At 38.9% G+C, this 26,027-nt stretch overlaps 2 protein-coding genes across 2 annotated transcripts; one reads left to right on the top strand and one right to left on the bottom strand.

The window, feature by feature from the left end:
- Positions 1–646: 646 nt before the first annotated feature.
- GCK72_009891 (uncharacterized protein) lies at positions 647–1,920 on the top strand (the record flags this gene model as incomplete). Its single annotated transcript, XM_053727583.1, has 5 exons — positions 647–862; positions 1,203–1,319; positions 1,513–1,590; positions 1,673–1,765; positions 1,810–1,920. The coding sequence occupies 5 exons, from the start codon at positions 647–649 to the stop codon at positions 1,918–1,920; spliced, it is 615 nt and encodes a 204-aa protein (XP_053587160.1).
- Positions 1,921–2,446: 526 nt separating this feature from the next.
- On the bottom strand, positions 2,447–25,990 carry GCK72_009890 (uncharacterized protein; the record flags this gene model as incomplete). Its single annotated transcript, XM_053727582.1, has 19 exons — positions 2,447–2,558; positions 2,610–2,737; positions 2,789–3,312; positions 3,396–5,322; positions 5,583–5,957; positions 6,004–7,118; positions 7,168–7,683; positions 7,731–8,975; positions 9,021–10,282; positions 10,330–10,504; positions 10,552–10,736; positions 10,832–10,927; positions 15,101–15,155; positions 17,309–17,527; positions 17,929–18,074; positions 18,120–18,198; positions 23,600–23,772; positions 23,824–23,995; positions 25,900–25,990. The coding sequence occupies 19 exons, from the start codon at positions 25,988–25,990 to the stop codon at positions 2,447–2,449; spliced, it is 8,595 nt and encodes a 2,864-aa protein (XP_053587159.1).
- Positions 25,991–26,027: the final 37 nt, after the last annotated feature.

Raw genomic sequence — 26,027 nt, 5'->3', positions numbered from 1 at the left:
GAAGTGAGTTCATGTGAGACGAGACGAAAAGAAACAAAGAGAAGAGACTGAAAACATGATAATTTCCACCCGATTCAACAGTTTATGTGTGTGATTATCAACACTCTTGACACAATCAAATTCTGATTTTATCAACATAGAATTATGAAAACTGTAGAGATTTTATTCAAAAAGTGGCAGAGAAAACGAGAAAAATGTGACAAACAGTTTATGCAAAGCGAGAAAACTGGCACTTCCTGAATTCAGTGAAGTTCAAAAATCAAAGAAAAAAGATTACAATTTTGGATGGTGTTCGAGAAGAAATGTGACGAAATGTGGTTTTTGTCACTTTATTCGTAATCATTTCTGATAATGGAGGAGTACAATGAAGCATGCATTTGATGAGAATTACGGTAATGTCATCTTGAATCAACTCATAAAAATAAAAGAGGAAGACCAGCAGCAGTTAAATAGCTCTTGAATTTGAGTTGGTTCCAGATTTTCTTTTTTTGATTCACAAGAAAAGATACAGTACCTCACCGTAGTTCCTATTCTGACCCAAGATTTATATAAAACAGAAGAAATTCGTGAACTTTCGAGAAGTCTACGTGTCATCAAAAATGACGTTTTCCCTCTTTCCCGAAATCTTTTTCTCCGAATTCTCAAAATGTGGATCGAAAGAACAAAATGGATGTTAGCTAACATCGGATGGCCGATTGCATTCACTTTTTGGTATCAAATAATGGTTGTACTGTATGCTGCAAACGGAGAAATCACTCAATTAGCTCTTTATTATTTTCAATTTCTCTGGATTATCATCGTCTGTTCTTACTTTTCTGCATCTTTCACACCACCATCAAAGTGTCAAATCGAAGATGATAAGGTAAATGATTCGGGAAATTGATAACTGAGAACTTGATGATTTCTGTGACTTTTAAAATCATTCTGTCTCTAAGAACTGGCAGTTTCATTTGATTGTTTGAAATGGATATTAAAACTATTGGTTTTTCAAGTGAACATTGAAAAGAGTACTGTAAAAGAAGGGGAAAAAGCAACAAATGAAAGATGGAAAAAACAGAAAAAGAGAATAACAAAAAATAAAAGTCTCCAGAATAATTCACCTAATTTTAGAATTCCAATAGAGTTGTATCATGTGAAAAACACATCAAAACGGGAATAACAACAGTTCTCTTTACTTCCTGAAATACAGTTTTCCTTTTCAGAATTCAACAGCCAATTTCTGTGAACTGTGTAACTACAGTAAGCCGCCACGTTGGCATCACTGTCGTCGATGCAATCAATGTGTTCATCGAATGGATCATCATTGTCCGATTCTACAAGTATTTTCATTTGATCGTTTCGAGAGGGAATAGTTTCTTTAATTTCAGTTATGTATTCACAACAAAAACCATAAATACTTTCTTCTCTTCCTCCTCTGGCCTCTTCAACTTGCCGTTTTCACTGTCTGGTACGGTTATTTCAATTTTTGGAAGGTGAGAACAACACAATGGCGTTGAAATGATAAGTATTCAGATGATAAGAAGTGTCTACACTGGCGAGATTTTGAGTACTACCGACCAGTTGAGAGGAACTGGCGTTTCGAATGCACTGGTGAGATTGTATTTCAGAATGGATTACTGTAGGGATTGGATAGAATTCAAAACTATTATCTCGAACATGTTTTCAATTTCAGATGGTAGGATTCGCTGCGATTTATCTGCTCAAAAATCAGCTTCCAAATCTTTTCCGAAATCAGACTCTTATTGAAGAATCCCGAGAAACTACGGTAGATTACATTGAAAGTATTCGAATTCCATTTAACTTTTTCAGATTTATGATCTTGGTTCATGGCAAGAAAATGTGAAATCCTTAATGGGTCCGTGGAGAATTGCTTGGCTTCCTGTCCCGATAGACGAAAGAAACGAGAAAAAGCAAAAATGAACTCTAAGTATTGTTTCATTCAATGAACATTTTCGAAACTAATAGTTTGAAACTTTATACAAGAAAAACAATAGGGAAAACTCTGCGAAGCTTTTAAAAAGGTATTGAAACAAGAGAAATCTAGACAAATTAAAAGAATTTCAAATGGTGGGAAAGGGGATACAGTAACTACACGTCATGAATTTGGCGAGGGGTTTTGAGAGGAAAGGGGAAATTATTAAAGCTCAATTACATATTAAAACAGCGGTCGTGAGCTAAAAAATGTGTTGATTTTCCCGTGTGAGTTTCACGTATCGAAATTAGTTTTGGTGAGAGATAAAAATTAACAAATGCAATGGGAGGGGACCCGTTTTCTGATGTGTTTCAGATGTCGGAAAGTTAACAATAAGTTACAGATAGGGAAGGTTGAAATGGGAATATAACAAAATCACCGAATTTTACGAATGGTCATGGGGAAAAGGAAATTGGTTGATCAAAATGAGAAAATAAAAGGTAATAGGGGAGCTAGGTGATTTCATTCTAGAAGTTATGCAGATTTTTGAAACTTCCATGAGTGAACACTGGATAGAAGAGCTGAACGATGAGCAGGCTTCATTTCGATATCATATCCAGAAACTGATCCTTTTGAAATGAGCTCTCTGAAATATATTCGATTGAGTGATAAGATAATTACGAGGTCCCAATCTCACCTTGATTCTCGATCACTCCACTGTCGCCACGTCTTCTCTCCAGCTTCGGATCTTTTCCGTTCAGCTCGCCAAACTGCTATCTTTTCGCGTGTCTTCAATTCGTCTGTTATCCGCTTCAAAATGTGTTCCTGAAACGTCCGTAATAGTTGAAAGACATTACTAATATTACAAACACAAACCTTATTATCGGCGAAGTGCACAACAATCTTGGACTTTCCGTTCCTCAACTCTACACTTTCTTTGTTTACAGCCATTGTGAAATGTGGGAAAGATGCCGAGCTGAGCTCTAGTTTGGAATTCGGAGATCTCCAAAGATGACGTGTTGGAACCAAGCCCCAAGTAGCGAAATCCAAAGATTTAACCCCATCGAACAATTTGTTGATCACTTCACGTTCTTCTGCTTTTAAATCTGGCAATGTTTCTACAGAAATATCTCCAGTTCTAACGTCTTCGTTTAGAATCAAGAGATTCGAAAATCCAACATCATCGATTGACCAAGAAGTTTCAGAAACAGTTGAAATCAGGGAGACGTCAGAAGCGAGGTGTGATGGAATTGTTGTAGTCAGATGAGTGAGTGGGCGGAGCTTCCGAGGGAACGATGAAAGAAGTCGATGGACAATTGGAGAAGACACTGGGAGTCCAAGATGGGCAGATGGGAGAAGATTCTTTGAAACTCCCGCGAGTGAGAACCACGATGCGAAATCTGAAATATATATATATATATTGAGGAAACTTTGCGAAATATTAAATGATAAAAGTAGGAGATGAAATAAGAGAACCACTCACCTTCTGGAATATTTTCAACTCTAAATGGATGACGATTTGACTCCAAAGCCATTAAATCAATAGAATTGGAAAATTGGTCGTTCAATTCAAGACGAACAGTAGCTTCTGGTGAAATTGACATGTATCGCCCACTGTTCAAATCTAACGGGCGTCCGTTGTTCAAAATTGTCACCGAAATTTCGGGAATTTCGATTCCTCCGAGATATCCAATTGGAACGAAAACTTGAGATGAAGAAGAAGACAGTGAAGCTCCAAACACAGATCGATCAATGATTTTTACAACATTAGAATCTCCAATGATTGCACGAACTGTCAATGTTTCATCTGTCAGAAGAGCATAACGAGTTCCATCATCAGTTTGAATAACGAATGGAATCGAATCGTCATCGTAGAATAGTGTCGAGATTTTTCCATTTCTCGAGAAATGTGATACAAGATTGGGGTGATCTACATATCCATAATAGAAATGAATTGAATCTTTTCCGTTTTGAATTCGAACTACACGATCTTCTTTATCGTAGACAATTCTGACTTCCAATCGAGTAGGACTGTTCATAGTGGCGGAAATCAATCTTCCTCTACCATCATATCCAAAAGTTGTGTCATTTCCACGACGTGAAACCCATCCAATTGAATCCACGTGGTATGGAATATCTTGAAACAATTTCAGTGCTCCTCCACGATTCCATTCGACTACTCGATCGTTGATTTTTTCCACACGTTCATCGGAATTATATTGAATTCGGGTTGGCTCCTGGTCAGTTTGTTCCACACTCGCAACTCGTCCAGCGGCATCAAATGTCCTAACTATTTTTTGATTCCTTTGAACTCCAGATGACATAATTTCCAGTAATGATTCTACAGCTCTTCCAGCTTTGTCTCTTTGGATTTTTAGAGAAGCACGAGCACCTCCGAATATGAGTTTCCTTTCAACAACTTGGCGGTTCTCATTGGCCTTTGATGTTTCATACATCAATCCATGACCTTGACATCTTGATGTTGTTGTGTCACGAGCCCATGTCAATCCGTTAACAGATGCAACGTGCCCTCGACGATCATCGTATGTCAATTGAATCGATTCAAGAACTGATTGCTCAATAACTGGTTGAATGGTTGTGACACGGAGCAAATCGTCATATTCATAAGTGAATGATGATGTGGTAGAAGATTCGGATGCAGTCGGAGTCATGATTGTGACAGTTCTTCTAGCTACTAGATGACCTTGCATAGTTGCATTTTCGTGGAAATCTCGACTTCTTGAGCACATTGGTTGTCCTTCTGGAGACCAACACGTCATCACGATGGTGTCTTCGTCATTCAAAATTTCTGTCGTTCTTCCAGTAGTTGGATCTTTTCTTGCAAGCCAATAATGCATCTCGTCTGGAGTCGTTGCTTCCAAAATCTTCCCGTTTCGATCAATTCTGACAAGAGAAGGTTTCGAATTCAACGAAGTTCTTCTTTTCAGAACCCATTCATCTCCACCTAGGGCAATGGCTGAGAACGATGTACTTTCTTGTGATTTACTCAAAACTTCTTTAACACGGTCATAATTATCATACTGAATTGTCCACTTTGATCCTTCATGTTGGATTTCATTCGGTCTTCGGGATGCTCCTGCATAACTCATTTTGATGGGAACACGTGCTCCGTCAATCGCATGCTCCGTCAGCCGATTGGAGTTATCATAAGTGAGACGAATCTTCCACGATCCCCAGGCAACTTCCGATTTTCTTCCAGTGCTGTCCCAGGTAACGTTCATCTCAGCCATTTGAGAATCTTCTGGTGCAGAAATTCGTTTGATACGTCCAGATGAAGTGTAATCAATGAACAAAAGAGGTTGAGCATACTCGGTTGTTGGAGCAAGGTGAAGTGTATCACGATTGGATTTAACGTCATATTCCATGGAGAACATGTTAACACCGTTAATCTGAAATTTTGAAGTTTAATTACCTAGTAAAAGGAATGAAAAATCGAATGGTTAGGTCGGGTGAGAAGGTATGTAATTTCACTACAAATCTATCAGTGTGTGTGTGTGTGGATGAATTAGTTGATTCAATTAAAACTGATAAGATCTGAAAAGTTATTTGCAGTTCGTACTTAGCAGGAATTCTGAAAAGTTAGGCACATCACACATCACACACTTTTTCTAATGATTAGTCAAAAACTCTTCTCATCCTCGACACCAACCCTCGGAGTGAACCGGACCTCCGCCACTCGTCTCCTTCCAGAACTGTTGTCCGAATCCTCGCCACGTCGTGCCACATGTTTCCAATCCCACTGAGTGGTTAATGCTCTTCGTTGTGGATTTCCAATTGCAGGAACAGTTGTTCTTCGACGAGAAATCAGTGGCTCACCGCCACCTTCTGGAAGAGTCGCACTTTTCACGAAAAGTGAAGAAGTTCCGAGTGGAGATGTCAATGAAAATCCTTCATTGCGAAGAAGACTGATAAGAGTTGAAGCACCATTTGATCCATGAACAGCCAAATCACCATCGCCAAGTCGAACTTGTTGGAAGCGATGGCCATTGAGAAGAACTTCAGTCGTCACTCGTCCCATCGATATCTATTAAAATATTTAATGTTTCATTCGAGTTAATCATTTAACTTACAATCTCTTCTCCAAGTTTCCAATGTTCTCTATCTCTTTTCAGTCCAACAGCTCTCCCATATTTATCATACTCAAATCCAACTGCAGTTGCCACGTCGATTCTCGACGAAAGCAGTCCTTTGACATAAGCAAGCTTAGTTGCATCTCTGGACGTAGCAGAATCTCTTTTCGAAACTTGTTCGAGTGTTCCGTCGTAGGTTGACATTGTCAGAGTTGTTCGTTCTCCAAGTGTTGTCTCCAAGTCAAAAATCGAATCATTCCGTTTGATTACTTTCAGAACAACTCCAGAATTATCTCGGATTTCAGATAGCATAGCAGTTGGAGAATCCACTTGATAGCTGAAGTTAAAAACAGTACGTCCAGTGATTAGAGATACGGTAGATGTATGCTGTCCATGACGGTTGAAAGTATATTTCTCTTGACGTTCCACATCCGAAACTTCGTAGGTTCGAGTTCGGCCGTCGTACTGTGCCAGACGTGATGATACTTTTTTGATTTTTGAATTTCCAGAATCAGCAATGATGACGTCACCAAATGGTGAGACACAAACTGCGTAAGGAGAGTTCAAATGAGCCTGAGATGCAGCTACTTCACGAAGTGAAACTGAATCGTCACATCCACAAGCTACAACATCACAGGAACATGGACTTTTACCGCCGGTGAGAATGGAAAATGTTGATCGATCAGAACTCAGTTTTCGGACTTGATTGAGTCTTCTACCATCGGATTCCACAACATAAATAGCACCGTCCACTCCAACGGAGATATCTCTCGCATTTTGAATTAAATGACGTCTATGATCAAGAGTAAATGATGCAGTTGAACTGGCTGCAGCGAGTGATGTGGCATTAGCAAGATCACATGTTGTTGGAGATCCAAGTGCAATTGTAACAACATCGTGTTTCACGTCAATTTCAAAAACAACATTTGTATCAAGAACGAAAACCGAATCAGTTATCGGATCGATTGTAAGAGAAGTCGGCCATTCCATTTGCAGATCAACAAGTTTCGTTATTTGAGCACATTTCCTAATTGGATGTTGATCAGGAGTTGTCTCTCCAATTGATCGAATATGTCCAGTTGTATCAATAACACGAATACGGCGACTATCGGCTACTGAAAATTGAAATTCGTTATGAATTGAACGTGACAGGAATACGCTTACAATAAAGGTTTCCTATTTTGTCGAAAGCGATTCCCTTTGGAAAAATGAGTTGAGCATTTTGGGCAAGGCCTCCGTCGCCACATGAATCGACAGCTGATGCACAAACAGTTCCATCTCCAGCCAGCACATCGTAATTGTTTCGAGAATCTTGTGGTTCTACATTTGATACTCGCCATACTTGTTTATGAAGTGGTAACGAGATAGCAATAGTTCCATCGACTGGTGAAACAGCAATATAGTATGAATGGGAAGTGTCAGCCAATCCCAATGTGAGAATTGTAGTGACTTGACCGTCTGGAGCAACTCTTCGAATAAGATTATGATCTCCGATAATGAGGCTTCCATCTTGTCCGTAGACTACAGTAGTTGGACGGAATAAACTAATCGATTCAACCCGTCCATCGCATTTCGAACATTCCACATCACGTTTGATTCCATCGATTCCAGCCAAAGTACTGACACGTGGTTCACTTTCACTGATCAGTCGATGTCCACCATTACCCATTTCAACGATATCTGCAAAATAGTGTTTAATAAAGTAGTTTTCCTCCTATTCAACTCACTATTTACGATGTCCAAATGATGATGAGAATCTATTGTCCACATTGAACCAATCATTTTTCTTGCTGTTGCTCCCATCATTTGAGATTTCCTGGTCTGCCATACTCTCTCGCTGGCACGATCACATCCTTGGTATTCATATCCAACTTGAACTGTCACTGGTACCAATCCTGACTCACTTTGACGATATGCATTCATTTTGTCCCATGCAAAAACATAGGTAAGATTGACACGAGGTGCTAATGTATGATCGAATCTTCTTCCAGAAATACGGATGTTAATGTGAATTTTCCGAAGTTCCTTATCAATTCTGTCATCAAGAAGTCCAATCAACATCGTCGACGGAGCAGCTGGCGATCTGACTGAGTCATAAATCAATCGGATATCTGTTCCCTGAATTGGAAGTGATTCAACAATTGATCTCGAATCAACGACGAGACGAGATGAGTCGGTTGTTTCGTCATATTCAACACCGTCTGACGTATACTGCCAATTTGAGATCAATACAACTTCTGGAAGTCTTCTCGTCGTTGGTGAACACTTTGCACGTGCTGGTGGCATTGAAACTATCGGAGAAGAGGATCCAGATTGGCGATAAAGAATAATATCATCAATATGAATGATTTGACGTGGAGGTACATAAACACTCTTCTTCACTGATTGGAATTGCGTTCGAAGGAATTGAAGTGTTACACTGCGAGCTCCGTTGACTGTGAGGTCAAAATATCCATCTTCTCGAGTCAAAGTGAAACCGTATAGTGGATGAGCAGAATCAGATGCGCGGACGCCGACTAGTGGCACAGTTGATTTGTTGTAATATGTTGATAAGTCTTCCGTGTTTCCAGACTGTCCTCCCCACATGACCCGCCCTCGGATCACAGAAATCAATGATTCGTTGAATTGAGAAGAATCCGTGTAACTTTGGACTGATTTTTCCATAATTAAGAAACCAACTCTTTTAGCAAAATTCGCGTTGAATATTGGTGGCATCCGCATCAAAACTTCAGTTGGCGAGACAGCAGTGGAACAAACAGATTCAGAAGAGCACGAAGGAGATGAACAACATTCTGGGTCATCGCAGTCAATAAGTCCATCAGAATCATTATCAAGTCCATCGTCACAATGCATTTCAACCGGAACAGAACAATCTATTCCAGTAGACCCAGCTTGACAACGACAAGACCATTCTGATGATCGTCGGTCCATCACACATTCTCCTTTTCCAGAACATTGATTAGGACAACCATCTGAAATAATATAATGATTATTGATTAGTTGACATCTTAGCATACCTAAATAACAACTATCTCCATTCCAGCCAGCTGAACATTTACATTTTCCATCAGATGAACATTTTCCATGGTCTTCACATCCAATTGCACATTTTTTATCTGTACAATTTGCGCCCCTCCATCCTTTCCAGCATTGACATACTCCATCATCAAGACAGTCTCCATTGATACACTGGCATGACCTTTGAGAGCAATCAACTGAAGTCCATCCGGATTCGCACTGACAAATATCATCAACGAGTTGACCGTGAGCAGAGCAAGGTTGATGTTTCTCTGATGGAACTTGAGCTGGAACGACTGTTGGCTTCTGGAGTTCTCTACTCTCCTTTTTCTTCTCCGAAGATGTAGTTGGCTTAGTTGGATTCTTTCTACCTCTAGAGGAATCAGTCGGTTCTTGAGCTTTTCTCGGTGGTGATTGAGCTAATGGAGCATGAACAACTGCATCGGCAAAAACTGAACAATCATTTCCTCTCCATCCTTCCATACAGTAACATGTCCCATTTACACATACACCTCTATCATGACACGTAGCGTGAGGACAGGCTTTGAGTTCACATGCTTCACCTGTCCATCCAGGATTGCAACGACATTTCCCTTCCGTATCACATCGACCTCTTCCATTACAATCTGCCACTTCACACCAATTATGTCGTATTTCGCATTCCTTTCCTTTGAATCCTGATTTACATACACAAACACCTCCTGAGAACACTCCATTGCCACTGCAAACTACTGGACAAACTGCTTCATCACATGTTCGCCCAGTGAATCCAGGTGCACAACGACATTTTCCGTTGACGCATTCTCCACGTTGATTGCAGTTCGCTTCGCATACAAGTACAGAAGCTAATGGGTGTTCCTTTGTTCCGGAGGTCCCAGAAGATGTCTTTGGAGCAGTAGTTGGACGTGAAAGCTCTTCAGCAACAAATGAAATCGGTTCGACTCGACTTCGTTCATTGATGAACGTGAGATAGTGTCTTCCCTCAAGTAAAAACTGTTCGAATGTGGCACTTCGTGGAGCGAGAATTTCAATATTGCGGTGTCGAGATGACCCAATACTCCGACGACTGCGAGTTCCAAACTCTTCAACAATATGAGTTGGTCCTTTCGGATCACGAATTCTATCAGAACGAATTGGAAAAAGTGCATCGTGAAGACTGAGACTAGGGTGAACGCCAGCACTCATTAGAAGTACGAGTTGAGCACCAGATCCGACAGTAGCATTGAATCGAATACGGGACGGTTTCGTGATGGTCAGTTCACTGGAATACTTGATGATATTACTAGAACACATTCAAAATAATCTTACGTTGTTGCCATAGACTTCGGATAAAACTCAACATCGACTCGCTCTCCAAGACTGATGGCAGGAGGCAGAGCCCGAAGACCTAATTCTTGATAGTGACTAGCAGCTGCAGCGGAAGCTGATGACATAGAATCGGATGAAGGAGCTGGTTGAGTGTACACGTAATTTGGAGCACGGACTGAAAGTATGGTAATTAAAACGAAACGAGTTGAAAACTGAACTTACAAAATAATATACAAATTACTAAAAGAGCAAGAAGAAGAGCGGTTGCTAATAGGATATTCCATTTCGATGGCCATCTGGAGCACGTGTTTCCCTCATCTTCAAACTTTTTCTTCTTTTTTGTCGATGTCATCACTGGTCCACCAATTGCCGAATCACCATTGTTCATAGTGCCGACTTGTTGTCTTCTAAAAACTGCACTTTCAGCAAAGAATTATGCAAAAATAGGGAAAAAAGGAGACGATTAGTCTTTAAACTTCTTTAAACCAGATGTAATGTTTACCTTCTGTTTTGATGAGTTCCTACGGGAGGTGGATATTTCAATAATGTCGTCGACGCATCCGAATATGTTGTGTTCGGTGCACCAGAAGTATGTGGTCTGAAAAGAAAAAAACTTAATAGTTAAAACAGAACCACTACTTGAGAAATTAAGTATGAAGTTTTTATACAGAAGAATAATGAATAGAAGTACTTTGTTTCCTATTCGATAAGAAAAGTCAAGTGAAATTTGTGAATTCAAAAGAAAGTGGTGGTCCAGAGACCCATAAGATGATCGCATTATGGTTATGCAGAATGGGAACAAGAGCACAGAAAATGGAGGGGTGTTCCTCTGTTTGTGGGATGTGTGAGAGGATAGAGACTGAGAAGAAAACAGATTATAGATTAGAGTTACATAATAGAATGAAGCCATGTGCTTCAGATCGGAAAATAATTTAACACGAGGAGCACTTAAACTTTCTATATCAGTAAATAACCGACTATTCTTGACGTTCCTATAGACAAGATCTCAACCAGATCTATATCTTCCGTTAGCACTATAAACATGACCGGCTATAGAATTGAATACCGGAGCATACGCTCAGGTAAGATTGCAATCTTACTGACTCCATATGACATCCATCGTATGACAACATAAGGAAGAATGAAGACATTTGTCACCTATTTTGACACGTTGCGTGGACGGGCCAGAACTGAATTTGATGCTGTGTAACCCACTGAATAATATTTCCTAAATATTTCCATTCTCCGAAACACTTGAAAACGTTGTTCATATATGTATATACATAAGTGTGAATCTGATTAATTAGTCAAATTTGGTCCTCTTCGTTTCTTTTTCCTCTCCCAAAAATCCTTGACTCTGCACGCTATCCAGAAGAATAACAAAAACGAAAGAACGGGGGTATGGTATATCGGTTATTGTTACGTCATAATCCTTGTCATCGAAAGAACAATGACATAGGGGACGATCATAACATGATTGAAGCTAATTAATGAAGGAAAGCCTCGAGATTCATGGGAAATAGTTCCAATGTTCAATAGTATCAGAAAGATGATCAGAAGCTACAGAATTGCACAAAACTGGTGGAAAGAAAGAATAAAAGGAGAAAAGCCAATGAACAAAATGGGTTCAATTTGCGTACCCTTCTGCTGTCTTCTGCCGTCCTTCGTTTTCTTCTTTTTCCACCATGAGGTCCAACGGTGGCGGTGTAATAAAACTTTATGAGGAGACGGCAATTTGTGCGTGTTGGAAGAGAAAGCTCTAAACTTGGCAGCTCAACCTAATTTCATTCCCTTTTTCTAGAGATGAACTTTTTCTATATTGGTATCGAGACCTAAGGACCTCCTAGTGTAACATAAAAGATGAGGGAGGATCGAAAAAGTATAGGATGAAGAAATGTTTCTTTTTCTCGCCGCTTTTCACACATCTTTCCAAGCACATCCTTCTCGTTAGTACATTTATCGGCCCGTTTTCGGGAAGTTTTTTGACATTTTTCTATTGAAAGAAGAGGATTCTAAACGCTCCTTTTTGTGAAGAACACAACACTTAGGAAACAATTAGAGAGCTCATCTTCAAGAAGTTTCACAGAACTGAATGTTTTAACTTATAATTGTTATCTCTGAAACCCTATTCTTGCTTCTTTCTCAATATTTCTGGTTCCATAAACTTTCTTCCAAGTTCCCCCTGTTTTGACTCCCACACTCCTTTACTCCACAGTTTTCCGCATTAGAATAATTACATACGCTTAGACGCGCTTTCTCACTTCACTCCGAGGAGCTTGTATACACGAACAAATGTTATGATTTTCTCTTTTCTCAACGTCTTCAGAATTCAGAGAAGAAGAAGGGAGCACCACCTCGAAATGACGCTAATTGAGCAGCGTAAGCACTGCAAATGTGTGAGTGTATGGACTGCACACGGATTTCAATTAGAACACTTTCAACGAGAGTAGAGCATGAAAATTGTCGTCATTTTCTGGAGATTCAGAGAAAAATGAACGAACGTGAGGATAACTTTTGAAAACGAAAGATTCACTCTTCTTTTGAATTGAAAAGCCGCGACGAGGACTTTGACACAAAATTAATCTTCTCCTGACTAGGGAATGGTCAGGACTGACTTTGGAGTTCAACAACGAGACCTAGCAGAATCGAAAGGCAATCGAATTCTGATGGGAAATCAGTTTTCAAAAACTGCTGACGACCCTCCAGAATCCAGATATCCTTGTCTAAAAATGCAAATTTAATACATGTGATTTACTCGATTTTCCACCTGAATTTAGCTGTGTTTCGCCCCAAATATCACAGCACCCGAAGATATCTTTCGCCCAGCGATTGGTGGTCGAGGGGTGAGCGCTTCTGTCTGTGAAGCACGCTATGCTGGTTCGACCCCCGCTTTTTCAAACTTTTTTTTGTTTTTTTTTATTTCGCCTTTTTGTACTTTTTGAGCCGTTTTTCAATTAAGTCTAACCAAGACTGCGAACCATTCTGAATAACACAAATTGCTTTGAAAGTTAAGCTAACTAGAAGTGACGGCTGGTGAGAGCAACTATCGGAATATTGTCTATAGGAAGTCGATTCGATTATGTCCGATTCGCAGTCTTGGTTAGACTTAATTGAAAAACGGCTCAAAAAGTACAAAAAGGCGAAATAAAAAAAAACAAAAAAAAGTTTGAAAAAGCGGGGGTCGAACCAGCATAGCGTGCTTCACAGACAGAAGCGCTCACCCCTCGACCACCAATCGCTGGGCGAAAGATATCTTCGGGTGCTGTGATATTTGGGGCGAAACACAGCTAAATTTAGGTGGAAAATCGAGTAAATCACATGTATTAAATTTGCATTTTTAGACAAGGATATCTGGATTCTGGAGGGTCGTCAGCAGTTTTTGAAAACTGATTTCCCATCAGAATTCGATTCTCTTTCGATTCTGCTAGGTCTCGTTGCTGAACTCCAAAGTCAGTCCTGACCATTCCCTAGTGAGCTCGGCAGTCGTTCTATGAGAGAAGAGAAAAGAAGGTTAACTAGTTGTTGTAGTATAGTATTATTAGTCTGAACAAAAGACAACTAATAAGATATGACAAAATATATTTTACGATTGCAGAAGTGTCTCTGATATCAACAAGGACCTTTCCAAAAAACAAGACATCCCAATTATATGATACTAATCCTTGAGCAATCTATCATGTGTTCACTAAGTATTACCTCACGCTTAATATAATGTTAAAAGATCCCTAGGAAAAACGACAAAACCCACGAAGCCGAGAAGTCAAAACGAGCGGAAAATAATGAATAATTCGTCAAGTTAGTTGGTTGGTAGTTAGCAGAAACGAGAAGAAGATGCACATTGAATACATCCATGTGTGGAACATATATTTTTGAGTCTCTCTATCTGTTCTCTGTAGTTATTATTTGCTCAAACGAGACATATGGTCCCGGGATTTTTGTTACAAACCGGAAAAACAATCAAAATCAGAGAAAAGGAAATTGAACAGACGAGATATCCATGAACACATTGAAACCAACGAATGAGAATTGTAAAAGAAGCAGGGTGTTCCAATTTCGCTCATTTTTATATTTTTCACATTTTTTTGCAGATCAATTCCACCTAAACCCTTATTACGTTCTATTTTCGTTTCTACTTTTTCTATGCGAAGTCCGTGTGAAAGAAACCCATTCGAATTCTCATGTGATGAATCATTGATGATTTTTCGCCGCCATCGTTGCTGTTTTGCTCGGATCTCCATCTTTTCACAATGTTTCCGAGGCGGAGAAAACTAAAGTCGGATGGCACCTGAGACCTCGAGAAATGAGAAGGAAACACATTTAAAATGTGAATCTGATGGAGTCGAAGCTTTTGGAATATTTAGAACAAGAAATAAATATTCCCCATCAACACGAGATTCTCTTCGTGATACACATTACGGTAGCTTCTATGTCGTTAATCGGTCAAGTTAGCCAATATATTCGAATTTCGTCAATATTTTAAAAATTGCAACTGTTTGCTTCAGTGAACTTCAGATTCAGTAGATCCGATGTGCTCCATCGACCTCAATAACTCTCTTTTCCCGGATCTCATGTCATGTTCTGTCCGTTGACGCAGAGTTCCGGATCTCATGAGCTCGCTACTTTTTCTTTTTACTTACTTCTTCTTTCAGAGATGGAGCGAGAAAGTTAATCTAGTAAAAATACACTTGAGAAAAGAAAGGAGGAAAAGTTGAGAAGAAAGGAACAATTCTTTGCGTAGAAAAACGACGAAGAACAGAGAAAAGAAACTTACTGGTCCAAATAACGTTGTCCGGATGCTGGTGAGAGTGTTGATGATGTAGTTCGCACTGAAACTTTTGAAAAATAATTAGAAGTATGTATAGAGACTTATAGTTTAATAGATTAAATTTTTTTTTGAAAGTTCGTAGAAACCGAAATATGCAGTATTCAATCAAGACCTTTCGAAAACCCTCACTTTCATCATCGGAAATTGTCATCACAGATTCTCTTGGTGCTGGTGGAGGTGGACAGATAGGAGTACTACAGTATGCATAGTGAGGGGGTGATATCCGATAAGTCATCGAATTTCGAATATTCCGCGATTGTCGCCCACCATACAAAGACGTGGATGCATAGTAGACTGGCTCATCATAGTGAGATTCACTATACATTTTTTAAACTTATCAGGTTGTGATCAGTTAAAAATAAGATGATGTAAATATTCGAGTTCCTGCATAGTAATCAGTTACTCAATAGAAGTACCTATGAGAGCCAACAGAAAGTTGTGAAGCTCGAATAAAATGGGGGCGGAGCCTCCAGGAGTGGACGTCAACAGCGGCGTCAACGAGATGTGTGGAAATAGAAAAAGAACAACATTCCCAGAGTCGACGCAAGAGGAAAAAGGAGACCACGCCTATTTTTTTGCCAATGAAACATAGACGAGGAAACCGAGAAAGGAAAGAGAAAACAAAATGCTTTTTGACGACGTCCACGGCGGCGGGTAGTAGAGTAGTAATGAGAACCTTGAAGAGAAACACTTGAAGACGAAAAATGAGATCATGTTTTTGAAAAATGGCACAGAGTATGTGCATAATGGCCACAACATAAACAAGAAATGGTGTGAGAGAGAGTACTAGTGAAGACGGCTTTATATTCGTCAAAACCTCTCTGAGTGCCTAATTATCTCGATTTGCGTGATTCTCTAATCACAATCAAAATCTAGTCCCAATCTGAAGTAAAATCCTCTTAGGCTGTGGAAATAGCTCCGTTATGGATACTTTCTATCAAATACAAACATAGTTTCCCAGAAACATTGAAAACTTGTCCCATTTTTCATGTGAGTATGCAAATTCCTTATACACTTTTTGTCACTTTCATCTTGATTTTCTGACTTCTACGTTCAACAACAAAAACACATTATTCGATTTGCATTTCATTTCATTTCGATTCACCTTCAAATTTTCTTATAATTCTGTACTTGCTCCTATCTATAGGTTTTACGGAAAAGGTTTGTGTCTGTCTCGAAAGAAAAAAGAGTAAATTGGCCAGAGGGAGAGAGATGGAAGGAACACAAATGCGATAATTATAAGGTGGTTGCATTACACGATTCGATGTTCCCTTGTCCAATGTGCGGTAGAGAACGGACCCGGATAGATTACTCAGAATAGGTTATGAAAAGGAGAGAGGGGCGGTGGAAAAAAACTGAAGAGGACGTACTCATAATTACCAGCTGGAGTGGTGGTTAGACTCTTGGATTAGTGGGTCAGCACTAAAGTAATCCAGTTGATAGCCATAGAACATGAGGGATCCGGTCGAAATGATTTCAGTAGTGATTTCCATAAAGTTGATGACGTTCTTATTTCAAATTTGTTTCAAATCTCCTCGTAAAAGTGTAATTTGCCGAAATATCATACTGTCAAATAGCAGCCCCAACATTTCTTATTTTTCTACACCAAATGTTCTTTTCTGAAAAATCTCGCTTCAACTGGAAAATTATAATCACACCAACTTCCATTTCGCGTTCAACCCTTCCTATCATCATCATCAAAAACCCAGAGAGCGGTCAGGAAGGAAGGAGTGGACCACTCTTCTCCTCCCCCGCCAATCATTGACACATAAGGGTCAATCCCGAGTGTAAACAACAGTGGACTGACAAATTGTGTCTCTCCAATCTATCTGAGTTTTAACCGACAGATGTACTACAAGGAGTCAGAATTGAATACGGTACTCGGTGGTCCGTTGACAATATTTGCATAGGAGGAGCGGTGAAGAAAAGCGGAAAGATTGTTTTTTGTTGGTGGTATGGTGGAAGGAGAAGTATAAAAAGAATAATGTTTTATGAGTGACACAGAGAGGAAAGTTGAGGACCTTAGAGAATTGCGCAATCACTTGACTTTCTAAACATTCGTCTTTGATATCATGAAATAACCGACGCGAAGGACATTGAGAATCAGACAACCTGGCTTCTACACTTTCAAAAACAATTTTCCAGAAAACTCACATGATCCGCTAGGAATATAGTATGCACCATCAGCATTTTTGTGTAGAACACCTCCATCGTGTGCTCCACTTCCCCAACAATCTGAAAGCGGGGGAGCCATCGGTTGTTGCTGTTGCTGCTGCGAACGACGCTGTTGTGACATCGACATTTCATACGAGTTGAAGTTCACTGATTGAGGTGGTGGTGTCGTTTTAATGAGCAAGTGATTGGTGAAGCCATCTGAAAATATCATCAATTTCATATTTGCTAGATTCGTTCTCATATTTCCGTGATATTATCGGAAAATACAAGCTTGTCGCTCATTTCTCTTATTTCGGGCATTGTTTTATGACACACACTATTCTTCTATTTCCTTATTAAAGGGACGGCGACATGGCGCCGAGAAGGAAGAATAAAAGGATGAGAACACTTGAATGGATTGTTTTATGTGTCGGTGCACACTTTTGAACTTCAACCTGACTAGTATTAGATGATACTGGTTACTTTTTGTATGGAAGTGAGTCACAAAGGTCAAGAAATGACCGTCATCTCACTTGTGTATTTTTGAAGAAAAAAGAAGAATAGAACAAAACCTAAGGTTAAAAAAACGAGTTTGTTCTGAATATGAATAAAAAACAAACCTCCTCGGCTTCTAGCCATTTCCTCTGGATCTTCATAATCATTCGTGTAATCATGCTCATGTGATGACGATGTCATCATCATTGGCACTCCTGCTGGAGGCCTTGGCATAGGCCGATTCGGCGGAGGGCCCTGTGCATTCGTGGTCCTGAAAATACAGATGTTTCATTTCCGAAGTAAATAAAATAGATACCTGTGCTGGAACATTTGTGATTGTTCCGAAACGCACGGTTGCCCGCACTCTGATGGATGCGGTAGTGGTGGTGCGGGCTCTGAAAAAAAAAAGAAAATTACTTTTTTAAACCGTCATGTTTGTGGGAGCCTCGGTGTCGAGTGGTATGTGAAACAAGATTTTGACTCTGTGGGGGTGACAATGAATAGGGTGTTAATAGAGAACAAGTAGAAGGTGCGAGAGAGAAATGAGAAGGAAGGAAACGAACGAGATGACAAGAGCTATGAATGTTCACGAAAAAGTTTGATTTTTGGGATAGTTTATAATTCATAAAGGGAGTGAATCATTCAGAGCGTCTCTCTGTATATTTGAGTAAAAAACACACTGGAAATATTGTTTTCCCAGAGGAAAGTTGTAAATTTTCATCAGAAAAGTCTAATGCTACTCATCTGTTGAGTTGTGACCACTCAGAGGTCAGTTGAACTCATTAGGTCACTTGCAACACCTGCGCTCATGAAACTTAATACTCTCTCTTACACCTTGTACCGTTCCTTAGCAGAGGTCAACTTCTACAATCCATTACGTCATATGAGAATACTCTGAAGAGTAAGTAATCTTGGAATGTAAGAAAAAGAACAATAAAGACTTGTCGAGAACTGGTGTCAGAAAATCTTGTCGTTATAGTCGACTGGAAACGAAACATATGAAATGACATAGACCTACAGCCTATAATTACGAGGGAAACTGCGCAAAAAACAAAACAAGAGGGAAATGAAGGAAGAACAACAACAAAAGCTTCTTACAGACGGAGGCAGTGAGCTTACTGAAGAACTAGCGTTCTACGAAAAATCGGATTTTTCAGATGCACATAGTAATGTGAGGGGAGCTCCAAAAAACAGTCTAGAAATTGATATGATGTAGCCTCTTATGCAAAACTTGTTAAGCGAATCGAAGAGGTGTGACCGATTGACCGCGACTTTCTTCGTCCAGAGAATGGGAGGTCCACCAGCAAACAAACACAGCGGGAGAGGAAGAAGAAGACTGTCTGAGCGAGAATAGAAAAGACACCTCCCACCCGCACCAATCACCGATTGATGACAATGAGAATGCTAATAGACACCGGTTCATTGGCGGTAACTTGTGAGAAGTGAATTGTAGAACGGAACAGGTGTCAAATTTCGGAATAAGAAATGGGTCAACTAGAGTTTGATTATTCTGGAGGAAAAAGTTCTCTTTATGTTTGTTATCTTGTTAACAAGAAATATATTAAGATGTAGAACACGAAAGTTTACGACCTCAACAGAGTTAATGCGTAGAGCAACAGCTGTTATTTTATAGCCATCTTCTATTTCTCCATATTCTTTCGGCTCGACTCATCATCATCATCATCGTCATCTGTTTAGTTGAGAACAGAGCGCATTGATTTACAAGGTGTCCGAAAAACGTTTGTTCGGTTTTTGGAGTTTACTCCGACAAAAGGATAAGCTCTGATGAAAATTTAAAATGGAAAACGAATGATGATCCGTTTTTTGGACTGAACGTTCAAGGAAGTAGTACAAAATCATGAGCTGCAGTAGTTTTGCAACGGATCGAGTTGCAACTTCCGTTTTAGAAATGAAAAGGCACTTAAAAACCTAAACTTCCACAAAAAAGTGAGTAAGAACAATGAGGAGAATAATGGAACGAAAAGAAAACAGACGATGGAGGTAATTCATTTGTCAAATACGAAGATTATGCGGAGAGCTGCGAATCGGTCATTATTATCAACAGAAGCTTTGGAAGAAAGACGATTTTGCGACACATTGACCACTCTACAGAGGAAAAAGTTAGAGAGAAAAATAGAAAATGTTTGAAGGGAAACGGAAAATAGAGAATAAGAGAAAAGGGCACCATCTGGACTAGTCCGCTGGCGACTCACACTTTGAGGGTGCAGAAGAAAAAAACTATTTGGAAAATAACACTGATGGTCCACCTGTGTGCAAAAAATGATGAATGAGCGATGAATGGGAGAATGTAATTGAACTTTTCATAATATTCAAAAACTGCTGACGGAAAAAAGTATTATTAGAATAAGCTGCGTTTCCATACTTTGATATAAATTTTCAAAATAAAAACAGAACGAACTAAAAGCAGTTCATACTCTTCAATTCACACCTTGTTCTACTAATTTCTACTTGACTTGTGTGTTTTGAGAACCGTTGCGTTTGGGACGGTGTCAATGCAAATGTTTTGAGAAGATGATACTTGAAGTTTAATGACGACTTCAGAATTTTCTCACCTTTAGCTGTTTTGTATAATATAAATAACATTAGGATATCTGGTCGGAATACATATGCAACTACACTAATAATTACTGATTAACTAAGCCAAAAAACTCGAATGGGTGGAGCAAGAAGACGTCTGGCAGAGGTCACCTCTTTAGCGGGAAGATGAAAACGGTGACCCGTAAAACAAAAACTTGATACTCAGATGATTGTAAATCAGAACATCTGATGTGCGACTTATGCGTAAACATTTCCGAACGTTCTTTTTTGTGGATGGAGCACATAGTGACGATGGATTGGATGAACTGACAAACAATGGTCCTCATGTTAGTGGACATCTTGTTTGTTTGGCACTACGGTAATAGGATTTATGATTCTATTTAGTTTATATTGATAAAAGATAAGAATTGTGATTATTATTTTTATCAGGGTAAAGTAAATCTATGAATTCAAAAAATTCATCAAGTTGCCTGAATATGACATGGGTTGAGAAGAAAATTGACAGGAAGTGCATACGGAAGGACGGACGCTTCTAAAAAGTCCGAAAAAGTTGCAGTTTTGCGTAATATCATCATCTTATTCGCCAAGGAATGTGCGTAAAATAAAATACGGAGCGAAAAGTGGAAGAGACTCAGAGAGAAATGGGGACCAGGAGTACGAACTACTTTTTCGCACATATTTTAGGTAGCAGATTTTTGAAACTTATTCTGGCAAAAGTATATTAAACGGGGAACATTCATGAAAGGAAACTTCCCTGGTTAATAAAAATCATAATTAAAACAAAGCCATCAGCAACCGACACATGTGGCAAATGACCTGATGCATGGTAATGCGGTAGCGATGGTCCTTGGAGGCTGAGGGGTTCCCGTTGCGATAAGCAAACTTAGCGGTCCAATCATTTAGAGATCAGGAGAGGCGGAGAAACGCAGAGATCAACACACACAATTGGCCCATCACCTCCTCTGCGAATGATTGCGTAACTTGACCATTCGAATAAAGAAAGTGTAGAGAACGAGGGGAAAAAACTGAATGGAACGTTCACCGCTCGAGGCACAATTATCTCATGAATAACAACGCAATCGAAACTTTTCAAATGATTTATGGCTATTTCCGATTAGATTCGGATTAGAAATTTTGAGATGGGTTAGGATGAATGTTACCGCCATATGAGTTAATCCGTCTTGTCCTCGTCCCTAACGGTTTAAACCCACCTGTTCGATTTTGAGAAGATCAAACAAAGACAGGGTGTTTCACCAAGAAATTCACCATCTGCCGAGAGTCCGAACTTATGAATACCACTATCCACTGGGTCAACTTTCCCATTGAGTCATTACATACTATATTTTGAAAACAAGACTAACAAATGAATCATAACATCAAGGGCGGAGAGAAAACATTAAAAGATTCCACGGGGTAACCTATAGTTTTTAGGTCTGATGAAGGAAGAAATCGAGCTAGTACAACAAGTGTATAATTCATAACGATATATAGTAGAATTCATTGAAATATTTGCAATTTTGAATTTCGTTGACACCATCCCGAAATTTTCAATTTGCACCCATCAGAATGAGAATTGAATGCGGGTTGAATGTGTTTGTTCGACGCCTACTTTTATGACTTTTTAATTGAAAAAGTAGTGGAAAAGATACGAATGAAAGACAAACAGAAGCTTAGCGAAATATCTATATTAAAGTGAAGATTTAGAAGATTTAGAAATCGGAAATAGATTCGGAATTCCGTTTTAAATTTTAATGATAAAAATTCAAACCTTGTTAAAGCTACAATGAAAAAAGAACATATCGAGAAATAACCGAACAGATATATTTTGTACGACGTCGACTTTGGCGGCTACTTCGGTGCCGACAACGATGATTCGTTTGGTAATTGGATACCGATTTACAACGACATACAACTTGTTCTAAAGGTAGTACAACTATAGCGTTAGGCGCTAAGGATAACGAGAAAATCATTCAGCAGAACTACTGTATATCAGATTGGATGACGATCAACTGGAAGTTTTCTAAATCATAAAAGACCAGTAGACTTTTTGAAATTCTGTAAATGGGGAGAAGTGTGTTGACACGGAAACAGAAATGAACGATGATTGAAAGAAGAAGACCTTTTCTTCGTGTCAAACAACCAAAAGGTGTTGGTTGGGAGGGTGGTCTAGCAAATGGACCGTGAATGAATCACCGGAATAGCTTCAGAGTTTTTTTTTTCAAAGAGTTTGATGATGGATGAATATTAAAATATGTGAAGGGAAGGAAGCCAAGTTCCTCAGATAAGCAAGAAACTAGAGATAAATTTAATAATCCTTCGAAGTTCAAAACGAGAATAGGTTAATGAAAGAACAACGGACGACTAGTAAACAATCCAAACTTGATTACCAACACCAAAGGCGATGTTTATAATTGGTATATCTCTAGTGAAAGAGAAAAGAGGCGTTATGCCTTTTGACTGCTGCTATAGGAATGCTTTGTGAAAAGAGTCAAGGCCACGAAGATTCAATCCAAATCAAAAGATCCGCGAGAATGTGTTTACATCAAAACAAACTTATTATTGTAGTCCTTAAATTCATATTAACAATTTGCAGTTTTCAGACAATTCAGACTGTGGAGTTTTTATTTCATTTTACGGGCAGTCAGTACTACAGCTCCTTATATTCGATGTTCGAATCCATTGGAAATTGCACTGATATAAATAGCACAAACACTGAATGCAATTTTAAAACTGTTTTTGAGCATAAAATCTCAATGATCTAAGAAGCCAAAAGTCCCCTTCCGGAAACCATCACAAACAAGAGAAAACACCCAGTCATTAAGATGGTGCGAACCAAGAATAATCGGACTGGGCGGCATCTATTCATGAGAGAACAGTGGCACCTGTAAACCGTAATTGGTCACACTTTTGTGGTTGTTGTTTTGTGTGTATGTAGAGACAAACAGATGTTCCGAGAATCGCCGCCGAAAAGGATTCCCATCGTAAAGCTTTTTGACTGGTTCTCAAGGTTCTATCTTACAATATAATAAGTCTCGGATAGTAATCGGAACTTTGCGAAAAACTTACTTTTGAATAAATACAATTTTCTGAGCAGAACTTCTCGGTACATTCGTAATAGGAAATGATGGAGAGAATTATATAATAGAGTTTCTGAGAATAATAAAAGGGACGGAGTGGGGAAGAGTTCGGAATAAAAAACTGAGAAGAGAAATGTATGATTCGATCATAAAACCTCACCTTTATTCTTATCCTTGGTTAATGTTGCTGGTTGTGATGACGGGGTTGATCCAGCAGAAGTTGCAGCTAAATCGAGTCTAGCAGCAGCCGCTAAAATTGGAGCCGCCTCTTTCCGATGATATGTTCCTACTGCTAATACAGGAACTTTGGATGAAGTCCCACCGTTTTCCATTCTGAAATATAAAAATACGAATTTAAAGCTGTCAGTTTGATATTTAATCTACCTTGAAGTGGTTCCAGTGTCCGTTGATGACGTGTCGATAGACGAATTTATCGAATGATTCTTTTCTGCTTCAGCAGAAGACGTCGGTGCTGCATTCGATGATGGATTCTTTATTGCTGATGAGCACACTGTTAGTTCAATTGGAGGCTCGGTGGTTTTTTGTTTGGGAGTTCCTGTAAAAATGAAGTTCAGTTTAGAGAAAATTTTCTCAGAAAATACACCCGAAAATAATGAGGAGTCAGGCGAAATTTATGGCATGAAAAATCGGAGTTTTTTCAATTAAGAGCTCGCAGTGACTTTCGTGTACAAGTTAAAAAAGATAGTGCTTAGGATCAAGAGAGTATTAGAGAAAATAAGACGACACGATGAAGAATTGTTGGACACAACTGATTGAATGGAGCATAGGAACAGCTGTCTGCGTGGAAAAGAGTAGAGGAATTGGCTTTCAGATTGAATCAAGTTGTAACTTTTTTGAGGATGATAATGACGTCATGCTATTTGATTGATTTGAAAATGTGAAACTAGAAAAAATCAGCGGAAATCAAGACGAGTTTTGAACCGTATTTGTTATGAAATTGAAGACATCTTATATTTAGTTCTTGTAAGATATCAGTCAACTTCAATTGTCTTCAACAAATATATACTTGTTTTCTTGACACTTTTGAGCATATGGAAGCTCCGAAGACTAAATTATACATATATAAATATCGTATATCTATAAATAATTGGACTCGTCCTCACTATCTAAATCTTCTCACATTTACCCTCCCTCCTCATCCATCTGTTGCCTCCTTCGGCTGGTAATAATTAATAGTAAGAGCAGAGATTTTATATGAAAGCCATGGATAACTAAAAAGAAAAACTTATTTGAATAAGTTTATGTTAGCTTTTTTTCACTTGCGGAGGAAACGATTATTATGATTCCGCCCATTTTCTCATGGTGAAAAACTTGCGATTAATTCGATATGGCATGAGAAAAAAGGAAATATGTTGAATCCTTGAGAACTATTATCGCGAAAAAAATCCATTTTTAGAAACATTCTCAAAAAAAAACAGAAAAGAGTCAAGCGAAAGTGTCAGAAATCAGAGACAAATGTTGTAAACTTTTCTGCTCAGAGGGCCCTCATAGAGCATCCGGCAGACCGATGAATCATCAATTCACTGGACGCGACGAAGAAAATTAATTGATTTGAACTGAATGAAAAAAGAACAAAATTATAAAAAGTGAGAAAAAAAGTCGAGCTTTTCGGTGACATTGATGTTCTTCTGTGCGTTTTTTTCTATGAATAGAATAGTAAAATAGAGGTCGGAGGTTGACAAACATTGATTTGAATACTTTTCACACTGCTTTTTGGTAATGTTTGAAAGAATTTCTTTCAAAGAAACATCGACTTTATACATACAATGTTACGAAAAAATGGAAAACAGTTTTATAAGGGAACTCTTTGAAAACCTCTGAAGCCGTTTTCGAAATCTGCTTTAGAGCAATGCAAAAAAAAAGTTCCTGCAAGTTTCAGTTTCAAATGACGAGTACGCAAAGAGAGTGCAGAAGTTTTCTTCTACCGTAACCCAAAAACCAGTTTACTTGTTTTTTTTATTTTTAATCGTTGAAATTTATTTATTTATTTTTAAATGTTTATTTTATTAAATAAATGCTTAATTCTTGAATTAGCACATTGAAAAGTGATAGAAGAAGGCGAAGAAAGCCCAGAATAAAGAAACACAATAGCTCTAGTTAGCAACGGAACTAAAAACCCGCATTCACAGAGATACTGAAATTGGATGACGCAGAGAAATAAACAACAAATTCATTTGACTCTTCAACGATAATCTCGCCGAGCTCTCACCAGGTGTCATTCTTTTGCCACATCTACCGTAATCTCTAGATTGTTTCCTCTTCAGAATTTCTCTATGTGTCTCATAAACAACACAGTGTCTCATTTATCTTCATGAACGACATACAACAATTATTATTAGCCGGAAACCCCTCCCTCTCGATCGTCTAGTGAGATCATTTCTACAGGATGAAGCTATATGCGTGACCATTCAAGTGTGAAATATAGAAAAAAGACCTTACCATCATCATCCCGCCTGACTGTCTTGATACGAAAAACCTTTCGGGCTACTAGATCCGGTGTAGCTGCTTTGAATAGTCGAGGTACATCCATATGAGAACACCTGAAAACAAATATTTCAGAACATCGA

Source organism: Caenorhabditis remanei, chromosome III, assembly GCF_010183535.1.
Source record: "Caenorhabditis remanei strain PX506 chromosome III, whole genome shotgun sequence".
Lineage (NCBI taxonomy): Eukaryota > Metazoa > Nematoda > Chromadorea > Rhabditida > Rhabditidae > Caenorhabditis > Caenorhabditis remanei.
The sequence above is the reverse complement of the archived record's forward strand: the minus strand, read 5'-3'. Positions and strand labels throughout refer to the sequence as shown.